The 23,767-nt window shown below is 37.8% G+C and overlaps 3 protein-coding genes and 1 long non-coding RNA gene across 7 annotated transcripts in view; 2 read left to right on the forward strand and 2 right to left on the reverse strand.

Annotated features, from left to right (window-relative positions):
* Positions 1–1,294, forward strand: part of NPHP3 (nephrocystin 3) — a 54,806-nt gene extending 53,512 nt beyond the window's left edge. For 2 of the 3 annotated variants that reach the window (XM_032869685.1, XM_032869686.1), the window contains 2 exons: positions 265–438; positions 659–1,294. In XM_032869685.1, the coding sequence (XP_032725576.1) occupies positions 265–438; positions 659–671 (187 nt within the window). In that variant the 3' untranslated portion in view covers positions 672–1,294. Of the gene's footprint in view, positions 1–264; positions 525–658 lie in introns of those variants that run through there. The other variant, XM_032869687.1, reaches the window with a different exon arrangement.
* A 2,711-nt stretch (positions 1,295–4,005) lies between these two features.
* Positions 4,006–4,739, reverse strand: LOC116874746. Its single transcript, XR_004384055.1, has 2 exons — positions 4,291–4,739; positions 4,006–4,087 (listed from the first exon to the last, which is right to left on the reverse strand). It is a non-coding gene; the product is annotated as an uncharacterized LOC116874746 (long non-coding RNA).
* A 300-nt stretch (positions 4,740–5,039) lies between these two features.
* On the reverse strand, positions 5,040–17,785 carry UBA5 (ubiquitin like modifier activating enzyme 5). Of its 2 annotated transcripts, XM_032869690.1 has the most exons (12): positions 17,417–17,785; positions 15,988–16,033; positions 15,785–15,874; positions 11,892–12,001; positions 10,828–10,914; positions 10,099–10,183; positions 9,246–9,350; positions 8,944–9,071; positions 6,927–7,062; positions 6,562–6,637; positions 6,323–6,429; positions 5,040–5,659 (listed from the first exon to the last, which is right to left on the reverse strand). In XM_032869690.1, the coding sequence occupies exons 1-12, from the start codon at positions 17,575–17,577 to the stop codon at positions 5,576–5,578; spliced, it is 1,215 nt and encodes a 404-aa protein (XP_032725581.1). In that variant the 5' UTR covers positions 17,578–17,785; the 3' UTR covers positions 5,040–5,575. The 2 variants fall into 2 exon arrangements, with proteins under 2 accessions (XP_032725581.1, XP_032725582.1); XM_032869691.1 differs by lacking the exons at positions 15,988–16,033; positions 17,417–17,785 and having other exon boundaries at positions 15,790–15,869.
* Positions 17,786–18,349: 564 nt separating this feature from the next.
* Positions 18,350–23,767, forward strand: part of ACAD11 (acyl-CoA dehydrogenase family member 11) — an 88,039-nt gene continuing 82,621 nt past the window's right edge. Inside the window, exons 1-2 of the mRNA XM_032869689.1 lie at positions 18,350–18,526; positions 23,177–23,276. Coding sequence (XP_032725580.1) covers positions 18,378–18,526; positions 23,177–23,276 — 249 coding nt within the window. The 5' untranslated portion in view covers positions 18,350–18,377. The remainder of the gene's footprint in view (positions 18,527–23,176; positions 23,277–23,767) is intronic.

Consider the following 23,767-nt stretch of genomic DNA (forward strand, 5'->3'; position numbering starts at 1 on the left):
TCTGTATCCTATAAGGTCATTTTTTTTTTTTTTAATTTGACAGAGATCACAAGTAGGCAGAGACAGGCAGGGGCAGGGGTAGGGGGGAAGCAGGCTCCCCGCTGAGCAGAGAGCCTGATGCAGGACTCAATCCCAGGACCCTGAGATCATGACCTGAGCCGGAGGCAGAGGCTTTAACCCACGGAGCCACCCAGGCGCCCCCCTATAAGGTCATTTCAATTTAAGAGGGTATATTTTCATTTTAACAAATTTTTTCTCTCAAAGCTATGAAGAAGGGGATTTTGAAAAAGCTGCTGAATTATACAAAAGGGCGATGGAAATAAAAGAAGCAGAAACGTCACTTTTGGGTGGAAAAGCTCCTTCCCGACACTCCTCAAGTGGAGACACATTTAGCTTAAAAACAACCCATTCTCCTAATGTTTTCCTTCAAGGACAGAGGTAATAGCAATTACAATTCATTGTAAATGCACCTTAGGATTAAATAATTAAGAAACATTTGGAAGATAAGAATTTAAAACAAAGAATTTTGAGTTTGTGTGACTTAACTGATATTTGAGTGAAATTGCATAAGACTACATTGAAGTTTGAGTCTTGATTGTGTATTAGCTGCTTAAAAGAATTAACTAATTTTTTATATCCATGGATATGGACACATTAGAACCCTAAAATGACGCAACTGATCATGAAGAGTGGTTGTTCTCTGTTCAACAAGACCTGGCATAGCTATGAAAACAAGTTCAATTCTATAATTCTTCCATCTCTCAAGAGCTATGTTGGCCTCACCATTCCTGGTTGTGCTTTTCAACGGTAGTCTGGCCCAAATCTCTACCTCAAAGAAAAGTTTCAAGGAATAAAGGGATAATGTTTATGAAAGGTTTGAATTGTTTTCTGTGAAATGAACTAGTAACAGTTGTCTCTGCTACATTTTTAAAAATTCTACCTTTTCCATGAGCAGACTGGGCTAAGCCCTCTGCTTTCCACTCTCTCTACATTGTTCTGCTGTGTTATATGTATCTGCATAATCTGAAGTTATTAATGCAATAAGTCAAGCTCTTAGCATTCTTTGACCTTCCCCAAAATAGGGACATGACAGTCTCCTCTCCTTTCTTAAATGCCCTAAATCTCTTCATTTATCTCAAATTCAGATTAGTTTATTTTATATGAAAATGAAATGTTTTACAAATATTGCCACTTTTGGTTTTGCACCCTTTATGTATTTATATGTAATAAAATCTTCAATTCTAATACCTGTAAGATTCCAACATATTAATTATAAAGGTGAAAGATAAAATAACCATACCTGGCCATTTTAAAATAAAAGCGCAATTTAAAGGTTTTTCCCCACTTCAGTTTATACAAGAGAGCTGTAGTTAGAGAATTAATAAATACTTCAAACATTGCAAAAAATACTTGCATGTTGTCCATACTCAGAGTAATTTGCTCAAATTAAGTTTTGGTGACTTTATAGGGTTTTGGTTAATGTTATGTAAGCCTTAGCTACACAGAGGGTGGTCCATGAACCAGAATCATCAGTACCACCTGGGAGCTTGTGAAAAATTAAGACTCTAGAGCCTCTCCTCAGACCTACTAAATCAGAATCTGCAATTTGGCTGGATCCCCAGGTGATTCACATGCACCTAAGTTTGAGAAGCAATGGTCTGATTTTAAGGCACTACAGTGGTGACTTAGAAGAAATTTGGCAGGAGCTTATAAAATGAGCATCGTCTTCCCCTTTTGAGATAAGTTCAAAAGGAAAAAAGATTAAACATGACCATAGTACATCTTTTTGGGTTTGCCAGCTATGAAAGGCACAAAGTAATTAAACTCAAAAATTAACATACAGTGATTTCAGAATTAAGCTACTAAAGTTTAAAATTTTATTATCTGGTAGTATAGTAATTTAATACATTATAAGTAGTCTACTAAGTTTAATGCCTTTAGAAACTGCTTTAGGAAATAATGAGATTAATATTCTAGAAGAACCCTGAAAAAGTGAAAAACCAGAGAAAATAATAGGCATTTATTTTTTGTTCCCAAAAATCTGGACTTGAAAAACGTTAAGTGCAAACATAACAGTATTCAAAGTGATTTATGGTAAAAATTCATTAATTACTGTTGGGGCTTGATAACTGCACATATTTCACGAAATTTATACTTTTGACAGCTATATTCTGATCTTACTACTTAATGTACTACCAACTCAAATGTTTTCATGTTAAATGTCTACTTAAAAAGCTATACCCCACTGTCAGCAAAATTCATCTCATGACAGTTCTTTATTAAAAATATGTAATTAGGGTGCCTGGGTGGCTCAGAGGGTTAAAGCCTCTGTCTTTGGCTCAGGTCATGATCCCAGAGTCCTGGGATCCAGCCCCACATCAGGCTTTCTGCTCAGTGGGGAGCCTGCTTCCCCCCCCACCCTGCCCTCTGCCTACTGTGATCTCTGTCAAATAAATAAAATCTTTAAAGAAAAAAAAAAGGCTAAAAATAGGGGCACCTGGATGGCTCAGTTGGTTAAGCATCTGCCTTCAGCTCAGGTCATGGTCCTAGAGTCCTGGGATCAAGCCCTGGGCTCCCTACAGTCCACTTCTCCCTCTTCTCCTCACCCAGCTCATGTTTTCTAACAAAATCTTTGAGAAAAAAAAAAAAAAAATCTGGGACACACATCTCTTTGTATTTGAGTTCTCAAATAGAAGTATGTTCATATTGATTAACACCTTCCTGATGAAAAAGGCAGCTTTCAGTCAACTCAGTTACATCTGAATTGGTAGAAAACAATGTTAGTTATGGTTAATTTTCATTAATACCTTACAGAAAGAGAAGTATGGGGAAAAATGCAATTGGAGGGTTAAAGCTTCCTTAATATTCTTAAATGGTTATTATCTTTTTTTTTGTTATCTTTTTGTGTTGATCAATGTGTTTGTAGGTATTCAAGGAGTGGTTTGTTTTTTTTTTTTAAGATTTTATTTATTTATTTGTCAGAGACAGAGGGAGAGAGAGTGAGCAAGCACAGGCAGACAGAGAGGCAGGCAGAGGCAGAGGGAGAAGCAGGCTCCCCGCCGAGCAAGGAGCCCGATGTGGGACTCGATCCCAGGACGCTGGGATCATGACCTGAGCCGAAGGCAGCCGCTTAACCAACTGAGCCACCCAGGCGTCCCTCAAGGAGTGTTTCTATGTGAGAAAACCTAGGATACATTTTTTCACTACATAAAACATTTAAGTGATACATAAATTAACTTCCCATTCACAATGGGGAAGGGGTTAAACCTGAACATACTGTTTTACTGTAATTTAGAGCCTTTGTGCTATGGCAATTTGGGGAGTGTGTTTCCTTCTTTCACTTTAGATAGTGTTTAAAAATATGGTCAAGCACTAGGGGTTTATTTAGTAATGTAAAACTTGGTGATAATTAATTTCCCAAAATCGGCCACACTGTGTGTGTGTGTGTGTGTGTGTGTGTGTATACATTATTTATATATATATGTATATATACATATATATATATATATATATTTATATGTATATATATATATATTTTTTTTTCCCCCATGGCATACAGACTGCCAAGAGAGCACTCCAGGTAGCAAAAGATACCTGTTACCAGATTTTTTTCCTGGTAAATCATCCAACTATTTTTTAATGGAAGACATTAGACAAATTAGATAACTTAGGTAAAAATAGTTGGTACAGTGTTAAGACACCAACAGTGCACAATGAATGCCATGTTGAGCAGAACAAGGGTAAGTTCTGGCTATTATACTTTATCAAACTATACAATCTTTAAATTATAAGCAAAGCATAGTTGTGAGTTGAAGCCCCGTGTTGGGCTCCATGCTGGGTATGGAGCTTACTTAAAAAAAAAAAAGAAAAAAAAATTTGTAAGCAAAGCCTGACTGAATCAGTATACCAGATGTTCCAAAGGAATGGGATTATTTTTAGAAAGACTACATTTTTTTTCTGAAGTTCAAAATATCTCCCATAACTAGGAAAAAAATGTTTTACAGATGAATTCACTAATTTTTTTAATGGCAAATGACCTACCAAGGCAACATAAGTTTCAAGGCTACCACTCCCTTCCTTTCCTAACCTTATTTTTTTTTTTTTAAACATTTTATTTATTTGACAGAATACAAGTAGGCAGAGAGGCAGGCAGAGAGAGAGAGGAAGGGAAGCAGGCTCCCTACTGAGCAGAGAGCCCAATGTGGGGCTCGATCCCAGGACCCGGGGATCATGACCCGAGCTGAAGGCAGAGGCTTTAACCCACTGAGCCACCCAGGCGCCCCTCCTAACCTTATTCTAAACAGAAGAATCACTATATGATTCTACAATCTCAAAGCAAATATACTGAACATATTTGATATTTGGGACTTTCTGAAATCAGACTTTAGAAATTTATAAGTGGAAATTGCATTTTTCATTTTGTACTAACATTTCTTCCCTAGAGATACGATTTAATCATTCATATCTTCAAGTAAAAAAATCAAAGTAGATTAGCATAGTATAGTAACATTCTACTGATACTGGTTACATATGCGTATTTTTCATTGGTCTCCAAACCATTGGAAATTTAACTAAGGCTCTCTAAGCTTTCATTATTTGTATTTCATTTAGAGAAAACCAATTTATCAATTTATAATTTAGTGGCCATGATCAGGGTAAATGATACTCTTCCAGTGAATAAATACATGTCAGTCATTATCGAGGTAATTTAGGTCTCTTTTATGCCAATACAGGACAACTATCTCTAGAGAATCAAATTTAAATGAAGTACTCAGAAGGTAGCCCATATGACAGGTATAATCTAGATAATCTTAAACTACATGTACTCCTTGCTCCTCAATAAAGTGCAGTGACTCCAGATATATGTTCTACTCATGCAAGGAGTTCTGTTCCTTGGTTAGTACAGAAATATAATTTTTACTTCCTGAAAGTACCTTTATTAATCCATGAAGAAAGCTTACTTTTATTTGCCTTTGTCTTGTTTTGAATTCACAGATTTACAAACTTTTCCGATGACTACATTTTAGCTTGTATTTAGGTTAACATTTGAGAGGATATTTTTTATTTTATAGATTAACTATTTTAAATTCATTGTTGGCCAAGTTAATAACAGTGGACAGTTTTCTTATAGAGAGGGATTCTACATAAAATGAGTAGATATCTGCTAGCTCTAATCAATTGATTGTACCTCCTGTCCTTTCCCTATATTTGAGAACCACATACTACTTTATTATCCATGGTCTTGGGCCACAGACCACAAAGGATTACTGGAAGGAGAACAAATAGAACATCATATCGATCCTTTCTTCCAACCCCTCCCAAAAGGGCAAAGTATTTCAGTGGCTGGGTTTTCAAGTTTTAACTAGATTGAAACATGAGTTTTAGGAGTTATGGATTTAGTTAAAGAGAAAAAGGGACAAACAACACTATTTTCAAAAAGTGTAACAATTCTATGAAGATTATATATCAAGTAATCTTGCCCTAAGCTTTCTCAGTTTTTAAATGTTTTTTTTTTTTTTTTAATTGCAAGGGTATAGGCTTAACTCAGGAAATAAAATATAGGTCAGTCCATTATCTACATATTCTTCATCTTGGCCATAAGGTCTTCCAAGCTTTCACCAGAATCTTCCACAGTTACTTCAGCTACAGAATCTTCTTGCTATCAACAAATGAGGGAAACATAGTGAAAAAAATAACCATATAAAATTTGTGATGCTTAGGAATATATAATCACTAAGTTTTAACCATGTTCAAGTAGTTCACAAAGTAAACTTTAAGAAAGATGCCTTCTAATTTTTAGGACAGACAAAATCCTTTACATTCCCCACCAATCTTTTGATTTACAAGGCCATAATTTCAATATTCTTGAGATCTCTACTGCAGTGGTATTTTTAAAATGGTATTACAGCTAAAATGATCAATATACAAAAATATTATCTTCATTTAATCAAAATCTACTGTATCTGATCCATTCATGAGTCAGGAATACTATTTTAGGTCTGTGTTTCAGTTTAAAAGGCCATGTGCCCGTTGGGCTCACTGCTCAGCACTTCTCCATCTCCCACTCCCCCTGCTGTGTTCCCTCTCTCACTGTGTCTCTCTCTGTCAAATAAATAAATAAATACCTTTAAAAAAGGCACTGTGCCTATTTCCACATCAACACTGAACACCTTCTCTTACACATCTTAATGCCCATAGTGTAAAATATCTAAAATAGTAAATATTGCATTTGCATTATAAAATAGGATGAAGATGAAAGAAGATAAGTAAAGATTTTCTCTTATGTAACATATACTTATGATAAACCAGATTTTGAGCATACCTTTTTGGGAATTGTGTATGCCACTGTAATTCCGTCAGGTAAGTCAGGAACTGGACCTGAAGAATTTTTCAGTTCCTCTTCTGAAACCTCGGATACCAACTCAATACCTATAAAGTTAAATATGATAACAGTTTTCAAGCAACTTAAGCAATAATTAACTCAAATCTGTGTAATTAAAATTATATCTCCTCCCATAAGAGATTTGACACTGCCATTTCAATTCATGAAAGAATTCCTACCCCATTCATTATCTTCATGTATAATCTCTTCCTCTTCTGGAGCAGCCTCCTGTTTGGGCAGTGCTGCTACCTTTTTCTGTAGAAATCAAATAGTATCAAAGTGTTCGTACTCTCAGGCCTTTGAAGCGTTGAGCAAGAATTCAGACAGGCTTTTTACTTTACCAAAAACAAGAACGAACTTCAGAGAGATTTTTCACTTTTGAAACATGGTGAATTTTTTACTAACATTTCTAACTTAGAGATACAATAAATAAAACCTTCAAAATCCAGAATCCATTTATCTTATATTCCAAATCTAAGTAACTGTTTTCAATTATTATCCAAATAATATAAACTCTCATATATTCTGATGGATGGATGTATACCTTATATTCTTCCTGCTGCTTCCTGCAATTTCTGTCATCACACTGAGGATTTGGTTTCATGGACATGGTAGGAAAAAAGTCCTGCATTGCATTATATCCAAGGTAAAAACTAACAGTACCAAAATTTAACAGAAACCTAGAAAAACAAATCAAAGCACACTTAAATAAACCATAAAAGTATTAGAAATAACTGAATTTTTAAGAAATGGTATTGAAGTACTTAATGATTTTTCTAACAAAATGGTACTTTAAGTACTGATGTCAAAGTGAAGAATTCCTGAGATATGGTACTAAATCTAACTACTTTTTAGAAGTTTTTATACACAATTTAAAGTTTACAATCTTAAATGTACAGCTCACTGAAATTGTCCAAGTCTTCACCCATGTAATCACTACCAGATCAAAAACAGAACATTTCCAGTGTGCCCTTGTGCTCCCTACTAGTCAAATCTAATTCCTTTTAGAAGCTTATATGAAGAGGGGGGGAAAAAATCACATACAAAATAATTACAAAAGGAAAAATATTTGCAATGAATGTTAATATATAACAAGATAAAAAACTGGGAGCCTGGGTGGCTCAGAAGTTAAGCATCTGCCTTTGGCTCAGGTCATGATCTCAGGGTCCTAGGACCGAGCCCCACATCAGACTCCTCAGTGAGGAGCCTGCTTTTCTCCTCCCACTCCCCCTGCTTGTATTCCCTCGTCTCTATCAAATAAATAAAAAAAAAAAAACATTTTAAAAGACAGAAAACTGACCAAATGATATGAAGCGGACAATTCACAGAAAAATATAAGTGCTTACCCCTTTCCATAAACAACTGAAAATTAAAATGAGATACCCTTTTTCACCCATCATATTAAGAAAGATTAAGAAGTCTAATGATACCAAATGTTGTCAACTAGTGTGGGTGAACCAGGTATTCCTACACTATGATAGAAATGTGTATTTTTGAAAGAGAAATTTAATACTGTCAAATACTGCATAAACTCAGAAATTCCACCTCTAAAAATCTGTATCTATAAAAATCTACTATACAAAAATATATGTAAGATGTTGTTTGCAGCATTAACAGAAGCAAAAAAATCTGTAAATAACTTTAATGTCCATCAATAAGGGGCTGACTAAATATGACATATCCTTAACAGAATAGTTTATAACCATGATTCCCCCCCCCGTTTTTTGTAGCATACTGTAAAACGTTTTTAGATAGGGCCTACTGAAGTTTATACAGTTTGCACAGTTGTGAAGTTTAATTCTATGAACTAGCCCTAGACAGCTGCCTGGAGAGTTCTCATGTATGCTTTTTACAATTTTTTTTGTTGGTAGCTTATGGTTCTGGTATCAGGGTACCTCTCTATATCATGCTGCAATTTGTTCTTATTACACTTGAGGGTTAGGAAACATAAAAAAGCTTTCTAAAGCTGTAAAGTGAGGGAAAAAAATGGCCTGAGATAGAGAACCCTTAAAGGGGTTCTGCTTTTTATAAAGTGTGAGTTGGTTCAAAAACCTTTTGAAATTAATTTTAGCTGCAAAGAAATCTTTGCCCTCCTTTATTCCTATAGTTTAGATGGTGTGGTTGCTGAATATCTGTTTTTGGCTAGCAGAGATATTATCCTTATTAATATTTAATCACATTCATATTATTTTTAGTAAGAATTAAGTAAGAAAGTGTGTTTATGCCCTTTGGTCAAAACCGCAGAGATTTAAATCATTTGGTTAATACTTCATATATAAATACACCAGTTCCACTGTACCATTTAACATGAACTATTACAAATACATAGTGACATATGTGTATTAATATGTATGCTTATATTTAAATTAGATATACTAGGATATGTATGTAAATTAAAGTACATATGTATTATACATATATTTAAAAACTTACATATACTTGAAACTAGATTTTTAAAAAAATAAATACTTAGCTGGTAACTCCAATATTTGAAATGCTTTCTGAAACATATTTTTATCAAAAACAAACAAGACTATTCAGAAAAATTAGCCCTCACTCACTTTAACACATTTTGTACTAAGATCCCAGCAACCACTCCCATTGTGGTAGGAAGACTGGCTGCACAAACACCTTCTCGTTTCAGAGTCTTTTCATCAATATTTGCAGCAACTACAAGTGGTGGAGCACACTACATGAAAAAGAATGAAAGAAAATATATTTCAAAACAAAAGGAGAAAAGTGTAACATGCTCAAAATAGTATTCCATCGCATTCGAAGTTTTTCTCTGAATACATTTTTGAATACCCCTTGGAACTCTAGTACTTAATAGTGAAAAAAATAAGCCAAAATGAATCAAACCTACCGCAAAACAAGCAGATTCTCCAGGAATTATGAGCTGTATATGCCCTGAAACTGCATTTTCACTGACCCCAGACTCCATCCATGTTTGCCCAAGTTCATTACAAGCCTTGGTAGAAACAGATGAAAACATAAGAACATAAAAAGAAGTAATTTACTATAAGTTTTTTTCATCAAAAATTGGGATTTAATTAAATGGATTACCAAGGGTTTTTTTTAATTTTTCAAAAGAGGAAAGTTACGAATATTGGAATTCCTTGGCAAATGCCACTTTATTTAAAAAGTAAACAGACAGCATTTAAGTAAATACCCAATAAATATTTATTTAACTATATTCAACTATTAGGCTTATTGTCTAATACATCTTTCTTATTAAGGTAAAAAATTCATTTTTCTAAAATAATTTCAGCAACAAAAACTGCAAAATATCTTTTGAAAAAACTGAAAACATGGTATTTCAAAGAATTTTATCTCTGAGAAACCAGATTTGTAGGCAGTTTATACATATTTCTATCTTTACTTAACAAACGTTAAAACCAATGCTAACAGAGTTAGAGACATTTTAAGACTGTCACTTATTTTAAAAATTATGTATCAGAAGTATCTGCAATGTTATAGTTGCCTCTACTGGCATAAGAGAGAATAGGATACTGAAACAGAAGCCATACCAGCAAGGCTAGACATATCCCAGAGTTATTAGTATTTCAAAAGTAGGGTAAGAAATAATTAAAAATTAACAAAACATATTACATGAAGGTTTAAATGCAGAACTATTCTTAAATGCAGAACTATACCAAAAAAAAAAAAAAAATGGATAAGCCCATGAGTGTAACTTCTTATACAATAGGGATACTTACTGTATTTATTGTCATCCGGGCTTCAAAATTGTCCACACAGCTAAGAACTAGGTCAACAGGTTTTCCCTCTTCTAATCCACCATTACTAGGTAAAGAAAATAAATTTTATTTGGGAAAAAAAAAAAAAAATCAGGACACAAAATACACTCTAGTTAGACTGTATTTCTTCAGGCACACACTTATTCTTTCAGTAAATGTTTGAGTATAATTACGACATAGTATTTAATATTAAAGATCTAGTATGTATTGAGTGACTAATATGAGTATCAATGATATTACAGTACTTTGCCTGGCACAAAAAGTATAAGGTCTATTCACAGAAGTTACAATTGCCTTATCAGCTTTCAGACTTTATTCAGGTTTCACTCCAAATGTAAATGTAATAAAAACTGAATATAATTCAGTATCTCAGTAGTGTTACAACTGTCTGCAGAAAACCACTTTCACAAAGAAATATAATCTAGAACACAGAACTTATAGTTGAAGATCAGTTTTTCTATCATTTTAACAGGGTTTGGTTTTTTATTGTTACTACTATTGTTTTTTGGACAATATTTACTTTTTACAGAGCTCTTAATATATAAAGGTCACATAAAAATAACTATTTTAAAAACAGAAACATGTATCAAATCTACCATCTCACTGAGTTACATACAGATCAGTAGATTTTCTAATGATACTTGTTTAACTGAGCTGGACATTGCAAAATATTCATAAATAAAATTTTACCTTATTCTATCCATGAAATGTTGAAAGTTTTCTACTGTGGTTATATTATAGTTGTGTATTTCAAAAAGAACATCAGGATTAATATTCCTAAGAAGGAAAAAGGAGTAATTATTAAACTACAGTGGGAATAGTAAGTAAAGCAAGAAAAAGAGCTGAAAAAGATCATTTAACAGAGTTAGAAAAATGGAATTCAAGCTATTCAAAGAAAATCCTTCTTCTATTTCCTTTGACCCACTTCAAGGACGACATTCAAAATGTGTCGACTATAGGATTACAGAAATGTTCCCACCATGCATGTGCTCAGAATTAAGCCTTTATCACCTCTGTCTGCTACAGCCTAGCCTGACAAAAGAGCTTCTTTGTTCCTTATTTAATTCAGTGCAAGTATGTTTGAGGCCACAAAGAAACTTCTTAGAGTAAGGGTTGCAAAGTATAGCCCTTGGGCAAATCTTACCTACCACCTGTTTTTATGAAGTCCGCAAGCTACAGATGATTTTTCCTTTTTCACATGGTGGCAGAACAGGACAGTATTTCATAACATGCTAAAATTATATGGAATTTAAAATTCAGAGTCCATAAACCAAGTTTTATTGGAGCACAGCCATGCTCATTCATTTTTCTACTGCCTACAGCTGTTACCACTACATAGCTGGGCAGTTTCATAGTTGGCCCTCAAAGCCTAAAATATTTACTATCTAGCCCTATACAGAAAAATGTTGCCAACCCCGTTCCAAGAGGTAAGACAATTTGTAGAAGTAAAACCTGAATTTTTATGGAGAAAAATCTATGCATTAACTTTTTTTTTAAAAGATTTTATTTATTTGAGCAAAAGCAAGAGAGAGAGAGCACAAGAGGGGAAAGGGTCGGAGGGAGCAGCAGACTCCCTGCTGAGCATGGAGCCCAATGTGGGACTTGATCCTGGGACTCCAGGATCATGACCTGAGCCAAAGACAGTCACTTAACCAACTGAGCCACCCAAACACCCCAAATTTATGCATTAACTTATACAAAATACACAAACTAAGATTTCACTAAATATAGTCTTTAACTGTTATTCCATTTACCTCAAAGTATATTCTGCTGCTTGAACTTTACTTAATCCTGCTTGATGAGGCTGGAAGAAAAGTCTATTCATATTGGCCAGTTCCACCTTGTCATAGTCAAAGAGTAGCAACTAAAATGAAAATAGTGGTATTCTGATGAAAAACATATCAAAATATAAACTAAAAATAACAATAACAGAGAACAAATTAGTGGACTTCACATTTGGTGGGTTTAACAGTTTGACAGTAATAATACAAACTAACTCAAAAACACTAGGTATCTTATATTAATTCATTTAGTGCTCATATAGGTATAAATGAGACAACTATGGCACACACCCCAAAGCCACTCAACTAATATACATGACAATGGGATTCAAATTCAGGCATTCTCAACCCAGCATCTGCACCTGAACCATAACACTTAACTGTCTCCCTAAATGATTCACTGAGAAATTCCATTTCATTTTAATTGTTTACTAAAAGCCAAGAACATAGTAGATAAATGAAATTTTAAAATAACAAATGTCCTAACTTAAAATTATAGTATAACATGACTCCTTTTGTGACTAGGACACCATTCTTAGCCCTGGCTAAAATATCACCCCAAAGAGAATTATTAACCAGTAAGTTAATTGTTGTTTCCTTCTCTATATATTTAGGCACAACAGCATTTCTCACACTCAACACTCATACATACACCTTTTAAAGATCCCATTTCTTATCAGTAAGAAATTATGAGGTTGCACTCAAATGTATCCAAAGTCCCTTCCTTCATCTAAAATTCTGTGACTTTTTAACACAATTCTCAGCATTCTAGATTTAAAAAAAAAAAAAAAAAAAAAGGAGGAAAAGGCCGGGCAGGACAAGCACAGAGGCAAAGGCTACAGTAGCGGTTAAGGGAGCTGTGGCTTATGGTACACTGTCCTGCACACACTAAAATTTACAAAAAGGAATAAAAAAGAAGTGGGGGGATCTTATTAACAACAGTAACAAAATTAATCCAACCTACAACTCAGGTAACTTATTATCTTGCTAGAAAATACATCACCCCTGTCTGCCCTCTATGATAATTTTCTGACTCAACTTAAAACAAAATATAGTTTATTTCAGCTCAGTAGACAGTATTTATTAGGTCAGGCCAAGTATGAAATTTGAGTCTCCAGCCTGATAGGTGGTTTATAAATTAAGGAAATCTCAAATTTGGGGATAGGAGGTATGAGTTGTAGCTCTGTCACTCACTTTTTAGGCTTGTATCTTCAGCTGTAAAATAAAGCAGCTAATCTAGATCTGGTGATCCAGGACACCACAGAAGGGGTAAAAGGTGGGCTCTGATTCTCCAATCCTCCACTTCCCTATTTAACCATAAATTAGCTTCTTCTTTATCTGTTTTACATAATGAAAAGGTTCTGAAACTTAACCTATGTAGATCCTTAACTGATAAACTTGAATGCACACTGGATCACTAGGAGAGTTTTTCAAAAAATACTGATGTCTGGGTCCCATCCACAAAGATTGATTCTATTCCATTCTGGATTATCAAAATTTGTTGAACTTCCCAGGTGATTCTAATTACAGCAATATTTAATAACCACCGTTCTACAGTCTTGCTACTCAAAACGTGGCCTGGACTAGCACCATCAGTATCACCGGGAGCTTGCTGGAAATATAGAGGCACTGCCCTAACTTTAATATGCATATGAATCATGTGGAGTTTTGTTAAAATTCTTAATTTGGTATACCTAGGGTAGGGCCTGGGAGTATTTATTTCTAACAAGCTCCCATATAATGCTGATGCTACTACTTTGGGCATCAGACTGAGTGGCAAGGATCCAGCAGTTCTTAAAAATCCCCCCAGAACATCAGAATCACCTGGGGATTTAATACAAATTCTTAGGTCCACTCAAAAACTAAAGAATCAAAATCACTGGGGTAGGGTCTGGCAATCAGGTTTTAATCATCTAAGTGATTCTGAAGCACACTCAACCCTGAGACCCATAATCTTCATGATCTCTACTATGCCAGGCCAATCAGCCACGGTCCTTACATCAACTATAAGCAATTGTTGACTGGATTTTATAAGCTTCTTGAAAGACTATAAATGTTAATAAACATTTTTAGTTATTTTTGTATTGCCTTTTCTGTATTGATGAGGGCCAACTTTAAAACCACTTCTTTTAAGAATTTGGAGCATGGAGGCACCTGAGGGGCTCAGCTGGTTAAGTGTCCGAATCTTGATTTCAGCTCAGGTCATGATCTCAGGGTCCTGAGATCAAGCCCCACACTGGACTCTGTGCTCACTGCGGAGTCTGCTTGTCTGCCCCTGCCCCCACTCCCAGCTTGCTCGTGCTCAGGCACGCACTGTCTCAAATAAATAAAATCTTCAAAAAAAAAAAAAAATTGTGGCATGTGGCAGACCAACATGTTAAAAAGCACCGATAAACTTCATGGGGAAAGGGGCACCTGGGTGGCTCAGTGGGTTAAGCCTCTGCCTTCAGCTCAGGTCATGATCCCTGGGTCCTGGGATCCAGCCCCGCATTGGCCTCTCTGTTCGGCAGGGAGCCTGCTTCCTCCTCTCTCGCGGGGGAAAAATGCTTGCTTTGTCAAAATGACAAATTAAAGAGGTGGAAATCAATTGTGGAAAGCTTTGTCATTCAACCATTAGGAATCAAACATCACAAACTTTAGCTTTATAAATCTGAGACTGGTATAAGGTTATCTCTCCTTCCTACCCATAACCTAATCAATTTTAGAAAAAAGTGAAAGAAAAAACGTATGGATTAAAAAAAAATCTAGAGTATTCTCCATTTCAATTTTTTTTTGTAAAGATTTTATTTATTTATTTGACAGAGAGAGATCACAAGTAGATGGAGAGGCAGGCAGAGAGAGAGAGAGAGAGAGAGAGAGGGGGAAGCAGGCTCCCTGCTGAGCAGAGAGCCCGATGTGGGACTCGATCCCACGACCCTGAGATCATGACCTGAGCCGAAGGCAGCGGCTTAACCCACTGAGCCACCCAGACTCCCCTCCATTTCAATTTTAAGAGTAAGAAGGATATTTACTTTCTAACTACAAGTTTTATCTCTTAATCCTCTTCACTTATCTCACCTATCTTCCCACCCACCTCCCCTCTAGCAACCAGTTTGTTTTTTGCACTTAACAGTCTGTTTTTTCATTTGTTCATTTGTTTTGTTTTTTAGATCCCACATATAAGTGAAATCATGCAGTATTTGTCTTTCTCTTACTTCACTTAGCATAATACCCTCTGGACCATCCATGTTGTCATGAATGACAAGATTTTTTTCTTTTATAAGGCTGAGCACAGCCTTACAGGAAATATAGTCAGTAACGCTGTTATAATGTTGTATGGTGACAGGTGGTGAGTGTACTTATGAGCACTGAGTAATGCACAGAACTGCTGAAATCACTCACTGTGTTGTAGACTTGAAACTAATACTCTATGTCAACTACAATAAATTTTTTTAAATACTTCTAAATAAGTTAATAAAGGGCCACTATTCTTTGAAAAAAAAGGTACATGGCTTTCTAGTTCATCTTGTACAGAGCATGTTTAGAAAACATTTGTTAGATGCCTGTGTTTCACACACTAATAATTTAACAGCCTTGTCTCCTAAGCTTCTGTATCTAAAACATTTAAGCCCAAATTGTAATATGTATCATCCCAAACACAAAATCTCTGAACAAAATTTTGAATATTCCTTGTTTTATCAGCATTAGTATCAGTTTCCATTTGGGTGGGGTTGTGTCTTAACTCCTGTAGGTAGAAAGTATAGTATGAATAAAGACAGTGCAAATCAATAAACCATTAGTTAATGAAAAAAATTCCTAATTTATACCTGATTCACTCCAGAAATGAGCAGCTTCCCTATGTGATAGGCAAAGAGAAATGTTTTTACCTTACCAATGCCACATCTTGTCAGCATTTCAGCAGTCACACTACCAACTCCACCAACACCTACTATTGCTACAGCAAAGGTTCGGATTTTCTGTGAAATGCAAAATTATATTATTTGTTGGTTTACTTTTCATCCAAAATGTCATCAGAAATTATTTTCATTTACTGAAATCATCTTCAAAAACTTGGAAAGGTTTACCATACCTCATAGTTGCTTACAATTCCCATTCGTTTCAATGCCATCAGGCGGCTTAAAACAAAGAAAAAAAATGAATGTTTTAAAGTTTACAATCTTTTATTTGTGATATAGGTAAACACACATCATCACAGAAAAACACAAACTCAATCACTACTAATGCTTTAAGAGAAATCTTTCAGCTGGCTTTTACCAGATGAAATTAAGTCACTTGGGCAGCTTTAAAAAAACACTGAATATCCTTCCATGTGTAGCCTGTGCAACAAGATTTTTTTTTTTTTAATGCTCCTAGATACTCTAATGTGCAGCCAAGATGGAAGCAACTGACTTAAATGTTACGTGTCCAGAGGAGATAAGTCAAAGTGAAATTTCAACATTTTTCTGTGCTTTCTTAGCATATGTAAATAATGTTTAACATCAGCTGTCTCTGCCCATAATGGATATAGATGTCTGCTTTTAGTAAGCACCAACTGCAGCCAAGTACTCTTAAGAGGTACTTTACCTGGTTATTCATATTAGTCTGTATCATATATATGAAACAGACTAATATATGTACATAGATTTAATCATATATATGTACATAGATTTAATCATATATATATATATATGATTAAATCTATGTACATATACATAAACTTCCCATTCATTTACACTTTAAAGAGTCAAATAGTTCTACCAGGCTTGCTAGGAAATTCTGCAGGCTTCTGATCCCGACTCTCCTATTCCTCTCCTTCCTCATTTTCAACTGTTACTAACAAATTTCTAAATAGCTTGCCAGCATTGTTACTTCTGGATTTTCAGTTTCAGGTATTATCTGAAGATTTCACTGATACCACTGGTCCCTACTATATACAGAAATATTTTCCATGGCTGCTCAGCTACTAAGAGCTGGGATTTGAATCCGATCGCTCTGGCTCTAAAGTCTTTACTTTTATAACCACTGCACTACATTCAGCCCGCTGAAAGGACAGGACCGGACACGGCTGGTCAAGTCGAACAGCTTTAAAAAAGCTAATCCTGCTCTCCCCACCACGTCCCCAATTTTGAACTACTGAGAAGCCTTTATGAAACTCGAGGTTTACTAGCGAGTGGGTATTACATTTAATGTCATCTTCTGAAAGTTAATTACTATCAGCTTTATGCAGAATGAGGTAGACTAACAGGGGCATTAGGAAACCGGTCGCGTATCCGTAGCAGGCCCAAGAGCAGCACCATATGGCTGATTGTTTCGGGGGTGGGTGGGTGTGTTTTAAGAGGAAGACTATCTTTCCACCACTGCTGAGACTTGGCCTTGCACGTTTGGGAGCAGGACCCAGCGCAAGAAGAGGGAGGTGGAAGGCCGTGTAAGCAGGGAAGGAAGGGAGCGCGCCTCGGTCCTGACCACTCGCAGACCTTGACCTCACGCCCTCGCCCGCCTCCCACCCGTAACGCAAATACCTGTAGGGGTTGGAGTCCACAACCTCCGGGCTCATCTTCTCGATGCGGACCCGGCCGCCTCCTCCGTCGCCGCCCCCCACGGCCCGCCGACTCCTCTCCTGTGCCAGTTCCCGCTCCAGCTCCTCCACCCGCCGCTGCAGCCGCTCCACGGACTCGGCCATGGCTGGGACCCCGGCCGCCAACGCTCCCAGCCCAGGCCTTCGCCGCCGCCGCCGCCGCCCCACGCTGCCAGGCCCGCTGGCTCCGCCAAGGGTGGGTGAGGAGACACGCAGCCGCCGCCTTCCTAGCCCAGAACCCTGGGGAAGTGCTCCCAGCGCCGCACAGGCGACACGTCGCCGCCGCTCCCGCGGGCCTCCCTCGGTACCGCTTCCGGTACGTTGCAATCATCGCTCCCCCTCAGGAAAAACGAAACAAACCAAAACGCCCCCCCCCCCCTTAGCTTCCTTCTTCGCCTGGTCCTAAGAGACAGGGCCCCAGCAGGGCCGGGGGTCCTTAGCGTCCAAAGCCCACGGCCTGCGATATTGCCTATCCAGCCCGGCGGCTAGGATCTTTTATTCCTGGGCTCACGGGCCTGACGGACCCTTTTCTGAGCCGGACCCGTAGGTCTTGCGGCTGCCGGTACAGTAAATTTGGGGTGGGACAAGGCCTTTGCGTTCCTAATTGCCCGTGGCGACTAACAGGGGTTTGCCTTCTTGAAGACTGCGGCCTCCGACTGTGAGATTGAATGAAAATTTGTTAAAAGCGAGAACGCGGAGGTTCTCTGGCACGTCCCAGTTAGAGCCTAAGTCACCAGACCGAGGGGGAGTGTGATTGGCTGGAGCGGCTGGGTCATCTCCGCCGGGTCGCGTCCGGGCCTCGCCCCCTGGCTGTGGAGTAGGACTCTGCCCCCGAGGGCTCTGAGCGCCCAGAACCTGTGGAATCTTTGTCTCTGCGGCCGGCAGTAGCAGCCGCAGCCGCAGCCATGGAACCCGACGCTTCCCCCGAGCCCGACACGGCCGAAGTGTTGCCCCAGCACAAGTTCGACAGAGGGTCCCTAGAGGCCTATCTGAACCAGCACTTGCCGGGCTTTGGGGCCGAGCCCGAGGCTGAGCTGACCGTTACCCAGTACAGGTATCGACGCCGGTCTTCTCCAGCAGAAACCAATCTGCGTTGGGCTTTCCTTTCTTGGGCCCTGGGTGGGGTCGAAATTTCCCTCATCCCGGCTTCTTTTTCTGCAATGACGCACTCTGCTGGTGGAATGTGCCGTCAGCGGTCCCCTGCATTTCATTTTGGGTATTTCCAGTTCGAGGACAATAATGGAACCACCACAACATTCACGATTCCACCTATGAGAAGGAATCTTTGTTAAAGGATGCAATTATGTACTTGGAGGATCCACTTGAGGCAATTAAGGTTGGAAGCTCTGTGGACTATGAAGAGGTCTTCTTTCAACCTTTGTTCAATAACCATTCGATTTTTTTTTTTTTCTCCCTGAGAAGCAGATGTAATTCCGTTTAATTGGCCCTATTCTCAGAGGTCGAGTTAATGGCAATAGCTGGGGGAATCTGAATTCTAATCGTAGGTCTTCCACTTAGTAAATCACACCACCACTTTGGGCTTTAGTTCTTTTTGAAGTGAGGGAATGGAACTGAATGACGATCCTGAGAGGACTGTTGCTCACTATGAATCTGGCTCTGGTCTGTTTTATAATAGAAAACAAATTTTAAAGAACTTATTCAAAAAATAGTGTTTTGCTGAACACAGCTATAGAAGCAATCTTGGCTTTCAAGAAATTCTACCATTTAATGACTGGGAACTTAAATGTTGCATAAACTCCCTGAGAACTAGTTTCCTAATCTGTAATAAGAACTTGCTCCTTTTGATAATTAATGATGCAGTAATAGGTGAAAGATCTTAAACATTTGTTTACAACACAAGGCTTTTAGGCTGGAAACTTAAGCTGTTTTTAATTCTACCTCCTTCAACTTCCACTATCTATTGGGACAAGGTGCCTTTTAATTCTATACCGCAAAACTCTCTGATCAATCTCCTTTACCCCTGTTTTTATTTTCACATAAACCAGTAGTCAAGAAATACAAATGTCAGTAATAAATGCCACTGGCCTATAGTACTTTTACAATGTTTCTTTTTCTAGCTACATTTAGCTATGTGAGTGCAGGCAGGCAAAGAGTTGGATTTAAACCAGAATGGGGGAAGCCCTGCAGATAAGAAGAGGGAGCAAGTGTATTAGAGATGCATTCAAGAGGGTAGTTACGTAATTGGCCATCAAAATTAAGCGAGTTTGGAAAGGACGTGGTGGGGGAAGGGGAGGCTGAAGGATGATAAACAATAATATGATCAGTGGATGGTAGATCCCTGGACTGAAGGATTATTGGAATCCATGTACCAGTGGGAGTGAGTGGAAAGATAAATTATGCTTAACAAGGAGGGTTATGTAGTGCCTGGGTTGTTAATGTTTAATATGAGTCCTCCAGACTGAATGACTGAAGTACTATAGTGGAAAATATCACTGGAGTAGAAGAATTCAAGGGACTGATGGGCCTGAGTGTTAGAACGAACATCTGAGTGGATTTTGAAACAATGAGAATAGGAGTAGTGTAAATAAGAGCAATAGTAAGTCAATAAGCAATGAGAGGGAGTGAGTACAACACAGAGAATAGTTGACTGCAACAGAAAAGGGTGGAGTGGGGTAGTCTCATAACTTGAGATTCAAAGCTGGATGCAGGTTTCAGGCAGGAGGGAAGGCCAAGAGTTCACAAGTGGCAATGAGTATCAGGAGGAACATAGACTCCATCTCCAGGCCCACTAGATGAGTGATGGAGGTTGGGGGAAGAATCTACCATTTTAGAGGCCTACAAGGGAAACATGGTCCTCCAGGAACATTCAAGTTTTAGTTAGAGCAAGGAGACGAAGGGTCCATTCAGAGAAGAGTGAAGATGTATGTGATTATGCTGAAAGACATTAAGTTCCAGGGGACAAAGGAAAGCCATCTCCAGCTCTTTATGTTCATGTAATCTCAGTAATCTGATTCTTCACCAGCCATTTGATGATTCCATTGAACCTACCAAGAATCTTCTGTCTGGCATCATCTTTATTTCTGCTTTGATGGGTCTCATCTTCCACCATGGCCTTACTGTTGAATACATAGGATCAGAGCATGTTTGTAGGGGATATTTTGCCTCTCTACTTCTCATCTCTAGCTTTATACTTTTAAGCCTCTTGAACCATATACCCAATATTTTCCATGCTCAAATACCATGACATTGCTCTTTTAATCTCTTTTCTTGATCTCTTATCTAGTGCAAATATATCTGAGATGCTGTTATCAGTATCAAAAGTTACTTCAACTTGTACAAATCTAAAGGGTACAGGAAGGATGTTTGTGAGTTCAAACTGGCCAAACTGGTTGTGATCTTTCATCTTTGCTCAGTTTCATAGAGTACATAGCAAAGGTCTAATTTCATTTGGAATGAACTGTTTATTGCAGTTAACCAGAATAGTCATGACTTCACCAATGTTTTCAGTACCACAAGTAGTGATTTCAGTATTACTAGGAAAAGGGATAATACCAAAGAGCAGTGAATCCTGAATATTTTCAGATTTATCTCCAGACTAGGGACAAGATGGCTGCCTACATAGCTGCGAACATAAGTAACGCCCTTATCAGGATTGATGCTTTTTTCCAATTTCTTGCTGTTGAAAGGAAAAATCCTGTAGGAATTTCTAAGTTTCTGAAATTTGGAGATGCAGCTAAAACCACCCACCAGGATGACCTCACGGGCCTGAGATGTCTCTAGTAAGATGTGAAGAAAGGGTTAAAAAACCTTTTCTATGGACAAATCAAGTTAACTTTCTAGCTCAGTTACTCTGGTAACTTGGTAAAGGTGGCATGTCAACTGTGTTTCCAGGCAACATTACTTCTGGTAGAAATAATATCTAATCGATAAACTGTATCTGAACTGGAGGGCCTGGAAATAAACTGTAAGTATCTGGTGGGATACTTTGGGCTTCCCTAAGTGTAGCAAGTTCCTGCTCATGTCCCTTGTTAGGATGCTGGGAGCCGTGTCCAGAGGATTGTTACTAGAGGCAACAGCTCCTTCTAAACCAGGTTGACAGCCATCCTCCCCTATGTGGTCTCATTTCTTAGAACCTGAGCTGTCAATCAAAGGTGCCACCTCTTTGGTTATAGATCAACCTATTTCTTTAAGCACGACCTGTCTTGTCTGAGTCCTAAATAGCTATTGGCTTATTGATGATTCTTATAGTATTGATACCATCTGTGGTTTCTAGACTATATGGTGGCCTGATGCTTACAGTGGTTAAATGTAGCCATTGCTGTGTGTGCACAGTGTTGGTGACGATTTCCCCAAGATGGGCTTCTGCATTTTTGGGGGGTCTTTTGTAGAAACATCATAGATATGTATATAGGGGAAAAGCTTTCAGTTTGGTGAGGTTTTTGGTTTTTTTTTCCCAAGAGAAATATGTATTTTTTAAATTATTTTTCTATTTAAGTATAGCGACATTGGGATTTTTTTAAAGATAAAATTTATCTTACGTAAAATTTAAAATTTGAATTATTTTAAAGTGTACAGTTTAGGGGTGCCTGGGTGGCTCAGTTGGTTAAGTGTCTGCCATTGTCTCAGGTCATGATCCTGGGGTCCTAAGATCAAGCCCCATGGTGGGCTTTCTGCTCAACCTGCTTCTCCCTCTCTTTCTGCCTGCTGCTCCACCTTCTTGTGTGCTCTCTCTCTCTCTCTCAAATGAATAAGTAAAAATCTTTAATAAATAAAAATTTTAAAAAGGTTACAGTTTAGTGGGTTTTCATATATTCACAATGTTGTGCAACTAGCACCACTATCTAACGTCAGAACTTTTCTGTCACCCCCCAAAAAACCCTTACCTCCCGATTTTCCCCTCCTCCCATCCCTTAGCAGCCATTAATCTACTTTCTGTCGCTATGGATTTACATACTCTGAACATTTCATAGAAGAGGAATTATGTAATATGTGGCTTTTGTGACTGGCCTTTTTCACTTAGCATCAGGTTTTCAAAGTCCATCCACATTGCAGCACATATCAGGTATTGATTCTTTTCATTATTTAGTTAAGTCCTCTTTTTCATGCTGTTGGAGTCTTCAAAAGCTTGGTAATTCTAAACTGGCCATATTGGAAATGAAGGCATAAGTTGAATGGTTTTGGTATCTGGAGTTTATTTTTAGTTCATGTGAGAATTTCTTCTCACCTGGCAGGGAACGCTGGTGCCCTGGTATGTATGAGTTACCTGGAGCACTGTTGTACTTCCCTGGCCCAGGTGTCCACCCTGGGGCCTCTCTTGCCACAGTTCCTATTGTGGAGAGCTACACTTGCGCACAACCTTGGTGAAGCATCTGCAGCTATCCCAGCATCCTTTAATTAATTTTAATTAATTTTCTTTCCTAGCCTTTCTTTACTTAGATCTCGGCATTATTCTAGGGATACTTATTAAAATTCATGATTTGCAGGCAGGGAGTGAGGTCCTCTCTTCTGCCTGTGTGGGTTACAGATTGTCCACCTGCCATTGTGTTGCCATCTGCTTTATATCATCCAAAAGCTAATGTTTTGAGCTCTGGTAGCACCCCTCTTGGGTTTCCCGGAACTGAAATTGATTTATTTTTATTTTGTGTTTGTTTTGACATTTCAGTAGGATTGGGGGAAGAAGGAATATATATTTAAAAAAAAAAAAAGGAAAATATCTTTGTAAATGACATTTACTCTTATCTAGATCAGGACAATCCAATCCAACCTTTTATCTCCGGAAGGGCTTTCGAGTATATGTACTCAGAAAAAAACCACCTGGTTCACTTCTTCCTAAAGCACATAAGGTATGGTATACAAGTACAATAATTCTTTGTTGACAAATAAGTGCTTATTATTTATAGAAAAATAATTTAAATTGCTTTTAAAATTCATCTCATGACTATTAAATAATAGATTATTTTATTTCTTAGATAAAAAGTTCACTTGAGTTGTATCCCTTGTTTTTTGGTTTTTTTTTTTTTAAGATTTTATTTATTCATTTGACAAAGTTCACAAGTAGGCAGAGAGAGAGAGAGGAGAAAGCAGGCTCCTTGCTAAGCAGAGAGCCCGATGCAGGGCTCGATCCCAGGACTCTGGGATCATGACCTGAGCCGAAGGCAGAGGCTTTAACCCACTGAGCCACCCAGGCGCTCCTCCCTTGTTATTTTTAAAAAGGACTTGAGGTTGAAATCTGAGGCTGTCTTTAGGTCATTAATCTTGAGCAATACCCAGTCTTCTTGTGGATTTGATTCCTTCCTCACAATTCACTAGATATGCAGTCATCTAGTGAATATTT

This window comes from Lontra canadensis, unplaced genomic scaffold, assembly GCF_010015895.1.
Source record: "Lontra canadensis isolate GAN:19392208 unplaced genomic scaffold, GSC_riverotter_1.0 scaffold38, whole genome shotgun sequence".
Taxonomy (NCBI): domain Eukaryota; kingdom Metazoa; phylum Chordata; class Mammalia; order Carnivora; family Mustelidae; genus Lontra; species Lontra canadensis.